This window comes from Leguminivora glycinivorella, chromosome 24 (genome assembly GCF_023078275.1).
Source record: "Leguminivora glycinivorella isolate SPB_JAAS2020 chromosome 24, LegGlyc_1.1, whole genome shotgun sequence".
NCBI lineage: Eukaryota > Metazoa > Arthropoda > Insecta > Lepidoptera > Tortricidae > Leguminivora > Leguminivora glycinivorella.
In genome coordinates, this window is record NC_062994.1 from 10531802 (window position 1) to 10543092 (window position 11291).

Here is an 11291-nt window from a genome sequence, read left to right on the forward strand (position 1 = left end):
GCAAGGAATCTGTGCAATGGACTAATGAGGTGGCGCCATCTGTCGTAACCTTTGAGTGTGCCTCTTCATTGGCACACGCCGGTGCAAACTGCATAAAACTAAAGCGGAAGTGCGTTTAAAAAATACGACACTGAAAAGGGTCTTTCCAGTTGCCGAAGCCGAATGGCATTTCTGCGACGCGAAACGAAAACGAAACGCCGCGAAAGTTAAGTCTGGCTCTGTCGCGCAAATACGCAAGAGCGATAGAGATAGATATCTACGAGCGTTTCGTTTCGTGAGCGTTTGTGCCATTCGGCTACGTACAATGGTATAATATATATTCTCAAGTGCTATCGGGTCTTCGTATTTAAAATAAAGTAGTAACTAGAATTACATAAGGTACAGCGGGACAATTTCGACTGGGGGGGGCAAATGCAACGAATCCATTTTTTCCATGTTTTATAATGTTAGCATTATTAATTAGATTGTACACTGGTTATACAGAGTGGGGCCTGTAACAAAGGCGAAGAATTGAACTGTAGGCTCTTCTCCTTATACTGATCAACATTTGTTCAGTGACTTTTAAAAATTATGAAGTCTTTAAATTTTTAATTTTTCATACAAAATAAATATTAGCTTCAATGTACGCCATTATTGTTGTCATTGACGTTGTCTGTCACACTTTAGACTTAACAGAATTCGCAATACATTACCTCTTAGAAAAAACTTTCAAGGGTGATAAAAATCAAAATACAAGTTATTTTTAAAGTCGTCGAACAAATGTTGATCAGTATCAGGAGAATAGCCTACAGTTCAATTATTCGCCTTTGTTACAGGCCCCACTCTGTATATGACACGCGTGTTCAGTGAATACATGTGGAACTCAACTTAATAGTGTAATAATTGAAAAATGGATCAGTTACAATTGCCCCCAAGTCGGGATTTACCCCGCTGTACCTTACGTAAAAGTGTTAATTCTAATACAAATTTCACAACTAATTATATAACACAAAGGAAAGAAATTCACCGACTAATAGTACATATTATTACAGTTAAAAATAATAGATTTTACCTCAGTTTAAGAGCCGTAGTAGAAACGCAGATTTTCTTGTATTGTTTTAATAATATCTCTTTTCGCCTAGCATCATAGATTAAATATAAGATCATACCATCCCATACATTAAAATGCGACCGCGTAAGAACGCGCATACACTACACCACACATAGATGGCGCCACAAAAATGCCTTGTTGATGCCATCGACTATTTGTAAATTGGCGTTAAGTGTCGCTTTCGAGCTATAAACCTATGTTAAAAGTGACACAACGCCATCTACAAGTATAATCGAAAGCTACAAGACATTTTGTGGCGCCATCTATGTGTGGTGTAGTGTATGCGCGTTCTTAGGCGGTCGCATTTTAATGTATGGGATGATATGATCTTGTATTTAATCTATGATTATATCCATGTCTAGTGTCAGTATGTGTAATTATGTATAGATTTATTTAAGCTTGAAAAAATCAAATTTTGTCAAATCTGACGTAAATTATTCTATTGATGTTCCGAAATAAATGTTAGGTACAATTTTTCTTGTTTCTTTTACATCAAAGTCAACCTGCCTGCGGATGGTCCTGGGTTCGAGTCCCGGTAAGGGCATTTGTTTGTGTGATGAGCACAGACATTTGTTCCTGTGTCATGGATGTTTTCTATGCATATAAGTATTTATTATTATTTAGAGCTTAATGTGTCCCACTGCTGGGCAAAGGCCTCCCCCCTCTTTTTCCACTCATCCCTGTTTGGAGCAACATCTGGCCAATCTTTCAAAAAGGAGTCCAAGTTATTCCGCCATCGCCGACGTGGTCTGCCGGATCCCCGGTTTGGCTCGTGGGGCTCCCCTTCCGTGGTTATCTTGGCCCACAAGTCGTCCGGCATTCGGCAGACATGACCAGCCCAATCCCATTTTAGCCATTTTATTTTTTATTTTATAAATATTTGTATTTTAATATCGTTGTCTGAGTACCCACAACACAAGCCTTCTTGAGCTCACCGTGGGACTCAGTCAATCTGTGTAAGAATGTCCTATAATATTTATTTATTCAACAAGTCTTTGGTAGAGATGGGCTCTGACGAAAATTATAAATTACAACTTTTTTTTTTCAACATTGTATTTAAGATTCTCATATAATTCAGTACGAAATAACACAAATATTAACTTAATCATCAGTTCTTACACACAAAATCAACTGCTTCTCGAAATTTTCACAGGAAGCATTTATTTTTATACTTTGGTGGCAAACAAGCCTATCGACAAATTCTATTCTGAGTTATTTAAAATCTTGACTAGTTTTATTTTCATTTTAAGATTTGTACGAAATAGTACATTTCGATACAAGTGCGTAAAAGAGGAAGTTCGAAACGAGTGGCGATAAATTAAAACACGACCGAAGGGAGTGTTTTAAATCGACACGAGTTACGAATTTCCTTTTCGCACGTGTATCGTACGACGTTTTTCAGTACAGATGGCCGTCGGAAGTTTCGACCTGACATATAATGAACCACTTCTCGCACTAGTGCGTAAAAAAAACACCATCTGTACTGAAAAATATTTTTCAAAGTGTTATACAATCTAAACATGACGAACGTAGAGGCGTAGCCATGGCAACAATACATGAAATCATAGACTAAATATAAGATCATACCATCCCATACATTAAAATGCGACCGCCTAAGAACGCGCTTACACTACACATAGATGGCGCCACAAAAAAAATGTAGCTTTCGGTTATACTTGTAGATGGCATTAAATGTCACCTTTGACATATATTTATGGCTCGAAAGTAACATAACACTTAACGCCATTCGGTCGCCAACGGTCGCATTTTAATGTATGGGATGGTATGATTTTCTTATATTTAATCTATGAAAGTATGCAAAATAATAGAAAATTTTGGCACCATTTTTTGTCTCTCGTTTTTAGGGTTCCGTAGTCAACTAGGAACCCTTATAGTTTCGCCATGTCTGTCTGTCCGTCCGTCCGTCCGTCCGTCCGTCCGTCCGCAAATAATCTCAGTAACTGTTAGCACTAGAAAGCTGAAATTTGGTACCAATATGTATATCAATCACGCCAACAAAGTGCAAAAATAAAAAATGGAAAAAAATGTTTTATTAGGGTACCCCCTACATGTAAAGTGGGGGCTGATATTTTTTTTCATTCCAACCCCAATGTGTGATATATTGTTGGATAGGTATTTAAAAATTATTAAGGGTTTACTAAGATTCTTTTTAGATAATATTCATATTTTCGGAAATAATCGCTCCTAAAGGAAAAAATAGTGCGTCCCCCCCCCTCTAACTTTTGAACCATATGTTTAAAAAATATGAAAAAAATCACAAAAGTAGAACTTTATAAAGACTTTCTAGGAAAATTGTTTTGATCTTGATAAGTTCAGTAGTTTTTGAGAAAAATACGGAAAACTACGGAACCCTACACTGAGCGTGGCGCGACACGCTCTTGGCCGGTTTTTTATCCTAGCCGCGTAGCGCCCACCATACAAATTTTTGCTAGGGAATTTTGATTCTTATTGTACTTGAGATTGAATTCAATTTCATTAGTTCAAAAAATTTTAGAAACAAAAGAAATTATATTTTATTTGTTTACATGAAAATTAAAATTCCATTGAAACCATTATGTACTTTAGAAATTACATTGGGCCCCACGAGGCTAGATCGAAATGGCTCGTGATTCTGAGTAGGAAAAATATAAAATTTACCTACTTTAAAAAACTTTTTTTTTGGTGATTCTTCTACCGAAAATTCCCTGGTCCTATTTCAGCCTATATAAAAATATCCACATCGTCAAAATTCGTCCTTCTCCTTCTTAAACCTTTGAACGAGCGGCATAGGCCTACCAACCCCCCTTTTCTCAGGCTCCATCCCCTTGTGAATCAGTCTGTGTTTCTTCAAAGCAGTTAAATTCCTACACTTCCTATGACATATGTCACAACTGTGCCCCTCTTCGTGACTATGCCGTTTCCTATGTGAAATCAAAGAACTTGCCTGTACAAACTTTTTCTTACATACTCCGCAGCGATATCGTTTCTCACCGGTGTGTATGTATAAGTGTTCCTTTAGATTACTCGAAGTTGTAAACGCTTTTTTACATATAACGCACGAGTGAGGTTTTTCACCTGTGTGAACGTATTCGTGGACTGTTAGGTTGGATTTTCTGTTGAATACTTTCGGGCACAGTAGACAGGGATATTTCTTGTATCCGCTTGTGGGGGTTCTGTGTTTGTTCGGTTTCCTGGTAGTTTCTTCGGAGGACATTGTTGATTCATTCTCACTAGCATTCAATGATACTGAAACAACAGTAAATAGAGTTTTGAATGATTCAAGGTTATTTTCATTACGACTTAAGATGTGGGCGATCGAGCTTCGCTCGGTTCTATTTTATTATATCACGTCTTTAGATCAAAAAACCCTGACACCTGCGATGTGCCTGCTAACATTAGACCAACCTCTTACGGCTGAGCTACGGCCAGCCGATGCGCGGTTGGCGAAATTAACGACCATATTTGAGCATTTCTTTTTTTTTTGCCACTTTTATGAAGTGTGATATTTTTGAAAAAAAATGCTATTTCTACTCAGAATTACTAGCCTTTTCAATCCTAGTAGTTAAAAAATTGTCCCATACGATTTTTTCTTATTTTGTTACCATTTTCCGTACATCTTGTATGGGGTAACAAAAGAGGAAAGTAAAAAAAATGTATGGAAATTCTGGGACAACTTTTGTCTCCCAGTGAGATTGAATGTACTCGTGATTCTGAGTACAATTGACCTATAATTCCCTAAAAGAATTTTAAAAAAAATATTGGCAAAAAAAAAAGAAATGCTCATTTTGTGTTTACTAACGCAAAAGAAAAACGCATGAAAACTTGAAAATTCGCGCCTAAAATTAATGGTGTTCAGTGTAAATCCCTCACCTGGATCATCACGCTCCTGTTTTAGGATAATGTCATGAGTTTCCTTATCGCCAATTAATGGTAAACGCTCAAGCTGCACCCAGCACTCTTTCATCTTAGCGGGAAACCTATAACAATAAGGTTAATTCAGTTTGACTCTATTAAATTAAATAAATCATCACCCTAGTTTACAATCATGTTAATTATGTGGAATAAATGGTCATAATATTTTCAGTACAGTACAGATGTTGTTTTTTTTTTTTACTTTGTAACTCATGTCGATTTAAAACACTATTCGGTTGTGTTTTAATTTATCTCCACTTGTTTTGAACTTACTTTTATTCACACTAGTATTGTAATGTACTATTATAGGTTTGATTTATACAGTGAGGTACTTATTACAGCATAATTTTTGCCATAATTACTACAGTAATGAAATATTTTAGGACATTTTTACACAGATTGACCGAGTCCCATGATAAGCTCAAGGCTTGTGTTGTGGGTACTCAGACAACAATATCCATACTAATATTATAAATGGGAAAGAGTGTGTCTGTTTGTTTGTCCGTCTTTTACGGCAAAATTGAGCGACGAATTGACGTGATTTTTTAAGTGGAGATAGTTGAAGGGATGGAGAGTGACATAGGCTATTTTTTGTCTCTTTCTAACGCGAGCGAAGCCACGGGTAAAAGTTAGTATAATAATAAACCAATACATAGAAAATATCAATGACTCGGGAACAAATATCTGCAATTATCACACAAATAAATGACCATACCAGGAATCAAACCCTGGGCGCTTAGCAGCACCTAGACCACACTGACATTATTGCGAACTAGAGTTAAAAATATACAAAAGTATTATTTTAAAAAGCTTACTAAATAATGGAGCAATACGGAGGCTTGTTATCATAATTGAAGTCTGTTGTCTGTGAAATAGGCAGTGCCTGGGAGTTGGTTGATGGAAACACTGTAGTCAGTTCTGGTGTATAGGTGTAATATCTTCTACCTATCTCCTAACACCCCTCTTATACTCAAGTACAGTTCCTTATATCTACTTAATCTACGTGACAGAGGCAATCCCTTATCGTATGGAGAGGTGGTTTATCTGTATTCCATCACTACTACGTTGTCTACGTGATCAACGTGTAGGAATGTCTACTAGCCTATCACATCTGAATGTTTACCACCATCTCTCAAAGGTTTGTAAAGTTTACAGAAAATTTTCTAATTAGAGATAGGCCAGATTTGATACTCACCATTGACCTACTGTCACTTGGCCTGTTAATTACTACGTCTACACAAACTACAACGAATAGCACATTTTGGTGACCAATGTTGATTGAAATGACATGTAAATGCTATATTTACTTTCCGAACAGTCAACCAGTCCCTAGCTGACCAAAACAACTTCGCAGCGACTGCTTACTGTTAAAATATAAGGTATTTATCTAAAGAAATCTTACCACGCTCAGTAAAACTTCCATGATAAGAATGAATGGCGCGAAATGTTCTTACACTCTTTCCTACGATTTATCCTGTGACGTTTAACAACAGTTTATTACGTTTCTACAAACCACAGGTTACGTAAAAACCAGCATTATGTACCTTGCCAAACACATAACGTCTCTTTAATGAAGAACGCATATGTTATATCCCTTAAAATACTTAAAACATACCTCTTTCTCTATGGTTACCGTGTTTTTTCTCTATGGTCCAGCTGGGATGCCCGCTCGCGCTTGGCTGAAGCGAGCTGTCATCCTGACGGTTGACGTCTGTCACTTCATAGCGTATGTTTTCCCTCCAAAGTGTAAGTCACGTTTTTCCGTGAAAACAAGAAAAGTGAACGAAAAAGCTGAAAATGAGCTCCAAAGACGACGGGAAGGGTGCGGAACCCGACCCGCAGAACGGCAAACGTTGTTCCCTGAGCTCAGAATCCTCGGACGGATCGTCCTCATCCTCGGAGGGTGAGACGCCGCCTCCGAACAAGCGACCTCGGAAAACTCGCGGAGAGTTCCCACAGGTCATGTACGACCCAAGGGTCGACACGCTTACTAGTCAGGTGAGTTACATTTCGAACTACCTAATACAATCGCAGACTACTGATGGCGTCGATGGCGAGGTTCCATCACGGGACGAAGATTCATCGTCTTTAGTACCGCCACGCCTCAACAAAAGAACGATTGATATAGGAGAGATAAGTACGGAGATTAAAGAAGGGACTGTGGTTCAGACAGCAGATCCAGTTAACTTAAAAGCTTTAGAAAAATTGCAAAAGTTCAACTCTCCGGCCTGGCAGGCAGTTCGATATAAGAATTCTTTAAAGACGATGTTAGCTAAACCCGGATTTGTGGAGCTAGGAATCAATGAAGAATTGATGCATTTTAATAAAGGCAAGGATTATTTGGCATCTACAGAAAATGTCCTAGCAGGACTATCAAATGCGGTGTTAACCAATAGATGTATCTTAAAACGAAGCTTACAGGAGTTGGCTGACTGGAGTACCAACAGCCAAGAACTAAATTCAGAAACCTTGTATGAAAAGGTGTCCTCAATTTTCGGATCAGGTTCAGAGATATACAAAAATTATGAAACAACATTACAAATAATTGCTGGGAAACGAACAGAATGTATAGAAATTAGGCGGAACCGAATACTGAATGAAGTTACAAATCCAAACCTGAAAGCTAGCTTAAAGAATCTCCCGCCAAGTAATGAACATCTGTTTAGTAGAGAAGCAATGGCACCGCTGATACAGTCTCTCGGAGGGACACAAGTATGGCTAAATACTCCAAATTATATTAAGGAAAAGAAGATACCATCAGCTAACACAAATAAACAACCAGAAAAAGTGAAAGAATATGACAATAGTTCAGATGTGAAGCAGCGGACCCAATCAGAAACTCAAAGCTCTCAGACACATAACAATAACAAACATGACAGAAAACACAAAAAACAGAGCTACAGACACAATAAAACCATTCATTCTAACAAGAAGAAGTAACAATCAATTGTTTCAAGATAGTTGTCTAAAATTGTTTGAGGACAATTGGAGGCATAATGGAGGAAACCAATTTATTTTAAAAACAATAGCGGGATGAAGGATTCCTTCCAAATCAAAAGCCCTACTTACATATCCAATAGTTCCAATACTAAATCAACAGTGATGATTCTCAACAAGAGTATCCCCAGAGATGACCGAGGTGATAGAGGAGGTAAAAAGTTTGAAGATTTTGGAACGCGCCCACCCTTCAAGAACCCCGGTTTCATCTCAAAGATGTTCTTTGGTAAAAAAGACAGACAGTGGGGTTCAACCAATCTTTAACCTGAGAGGTCTGAACCAGTATATCTCAACCAATGAGTTCTCAGACTGATATCTCAGGCTTTAGTGGCAGAAATTTTACAACGGGGAACTGCTTCAACTAACTTCACTAGCCTTCGGCCTCTCCTCAGCACTTCGATCCTTAGCAGCCTTTCAAGCTGGACAGCGGAAGTCTTGCGGGCAAAGGCCTTCGAGTTCTAGTATATCTCAACGACTACCTGTTAGCAAACTAGAGCTGTTCAGAGTTGAAGTCTCCAGCCACGGAGGTTGTGACTCTTCTCGAGCATCTCAGCTGGAAAATAAATTACTCAAAGTCTAATTGGCCTTGTGTTGGAACATTCTAGAAAGTACAAAGTCCTTATCACAAAAAAAGGTACAAAAGATTCAGGACAAGAGAGCTTGTCTGGTGAAGCGAGGCAGATGTTGTCTTCAAGAAAACAGACTTCTCGGCCATTTGAATTTTGCCAATAGTTATGCACAGGGGTTAGCTGAAATGCAGAAGGATGCAGAGATACCTCAGACAGTTCTGTCAGAACAGACCTCGACGAAAGGAAATAATCCCGACAGGTGTCCTAGCCGAGCTTTCGTTAGTGAAAGGATGCTTTGCACTGCACTATGCTTCAATGCCCCTACGGAGCAAGGACATAACTCATTTCTAAACCACGACGCGGCGGACGCGGGATGGGGAGCCCAGTTAAATGGGATTCATCTGTCAGGAACGTGGAACAAGAAACAGAAGTTATGGCACTTATTTGTAAAGGAGATGTATGCAGTATGTGCTGCAATACGGAGTCAGATGAGTCAGATGGACCACCTCGGAGGTGCTCACAGATTAGTCCAGACAGACTATCAGACTCTCGTTGCTTATATCAGAAAAAAAGGGGGCAAGAGGTCCCTAGCACTACTGACTCTTACAACCAGACTGCTGACACTGACCGACCAGCTGAAAGTTTCACTGTCGGCTTGTTACCTCCCGGGGAGGTACAACAATATTGCAGGCCGATTATCAAGTGCAAATCCACTTCTGGAGTGACGTTTACTTCCACAGGCTACGGAAGCCATATTCAAGAAGCGGGGAGTGCCAGAAATCGTGGTGTGTACATCGGCAGAGACAGTGCCAAGGTATGTAACTCTAGACTCAAATCAGCAAGCGGAGTTCTGCAATGCATTCAGTTGTACCTGGAAATTCCAACTAGCTTGAATTTCTCCATATCCCAATTCAATTCCACAGGTGCTTTGTCATCTAAACTAAAGGTATGTTAATACTAGTAGCTCCAATCCAGAGCAGCGAGAAATTCACAGCGGTGTACCTCAAGGATCAGTCCTTGGACCTGTGCTTTATATAATATACACATTCGACCTGCCTCATAATGTCCAATGTAGCGTCAGTATTTTTGCCGACGACACGAAGTTATTTTCTAACCCTCTACATGATTTCGACCAACTTCAAAAGGATCTAGACGAGATAGCAAAATGGTCAAAGGAATGGCTCATAAGTTTGAATGCTGAAAAATGTACAGTGCTACAAGTTGGTAACTGCAATCCACATCTTGCTTATACCCTGGAAGGAACGAAACTTACACCAGTTAAAGTGCAAACAGACTTGGGAGTCAAAATTACCGAAAACCTCAAGTGGGAAGAACATCTAACAAGTATCACCAAAAGAGCTAAATCTTTAATATACCTCGCTAGAAAAGCCTTTGGGATACTAACGCCTGAACTCATGCTTAAGATATACAAGACATATGTTAGACCCATCTTAGAGTACGCTTTCCAAGTCTGGAACCCTTATTTCGCCAAAGATGTTGAGATGCTTGAGAAAGTGCAACGTAGTTTCACAAAAATACCCAAACAACTAAAAAAAATGTCTTACGAAGAACGACTTAAAGTGCTGAAGCTAACAACGCTAAAAGAACGCCGAGAGCGTGGAGACCTCATTGAAACGTTCAAGATTTTAACGGGGCACTATGACATAGACCAGTTTCAAGACCTGTACAAGCGCAATAATAACACCCGTCTGCGAGGCCACCAGTACAAACTAATATCTGAACTGTCTAAAAACAACCCTCGCAAACATTTTCTCAGCAACAGAGTGGTCAAAACATGGAACAAACTACCAGAGGACGTGATCTCAGCACTGAATGTTAACCAGTTTAAGAACCGACTAGATAACTACTTAACAAATTTAAAGAACACATCTTAAGAAAGAATTGTTGGATACAGGCAACTATCAGTTGTTATAACTGCCTGCCTGATTAATAAATAATAATAATAATAATTTGGACTCAGTGTTATTGGATGCCAGATCTTCATGCACGAGCACTGAAAAAACCCTATTTGGTACCGAACCTGCACAGGGTTCTACTGGACAGGACCACAGGATATCAGTATCACCCACCTCAAATAGAGCTTCTGGAAATACAGACTTGGAGGATTGGGGGTGGTATGAATTTGAGATCATCCACCTTGAATAGTTCAATACTTACGCTCCAGCAATGAGAAGACGGAAGGAGTGGTGTAGTAAAGACAAGGTGAAATGTAAATCCCCAAGTGGAGATGAGGTAGCTAGGTTCCTAGCCGGCTTACATATGGACCAGAACTTAGCTTAGCTTACAATACAATTTTATTACATAACTAATGCTACCTATTGTGCCAAAACAGAAATGCTGTCCAAGAGTTTCCTAATTAAATAGATTTTAAGGCCACTTTTTCTGCTAAACCAATAACTCAAAGATCACCGATATGGGATACAAAATTATTGTATGACCGGTTATTGACTACAGGAGCAAAATTCTCATTATGTGACATAGCAAGAAGAACTGCATTAATATTATTGTTAGCATCTGGCAGGATTCATGATAAACCTTGCTAAGAATGTCAAATGAGAGCCTTATAGAATCAGATAATAGCATAGTATTATGGCCAGTGTTTGAATCAAAGACAGATACAGCAACCCAAAGACAATCGGGTTGGTGCCTATCAAAGCACCCCGAAGAAAAATATTTGTCCGGTTAGACATATTAATCTACTG

The 11291-nt window shown here is 38.9% G+C and overlaps 1 protein-coding gene across 1 annotated transcript; it reads right to left on the minus strand.

Annotated features, from left to right (window-relative positions):
- Positions 1-3554: 3554 nt before the first annotated feature.
- LOC125238874 (zinc finger protein 492-like) lies at positions 3555-6537 on the minus strand. Its single transcript, XM_048146348.1, has 3 exons — positions 6405-6537; positions 4961-5067; positions 3555-4336 (listed from the first exon to the last, which is right to left on the minus strand). The coding sequence occupies exons 2-3, from the start codon at positions 5052-5054 to the stop codon at positions 3834-3836; spliced, it is 597 nt and encodes a 198-aa protein (XP_048002305.1). The 5' UTR covers positions 5055-5067; positions 6405-6537; the 3' UTR covers positions 3555-3833.
- Positions 6538-11291: the final 4754 nt, after the last annotated feature.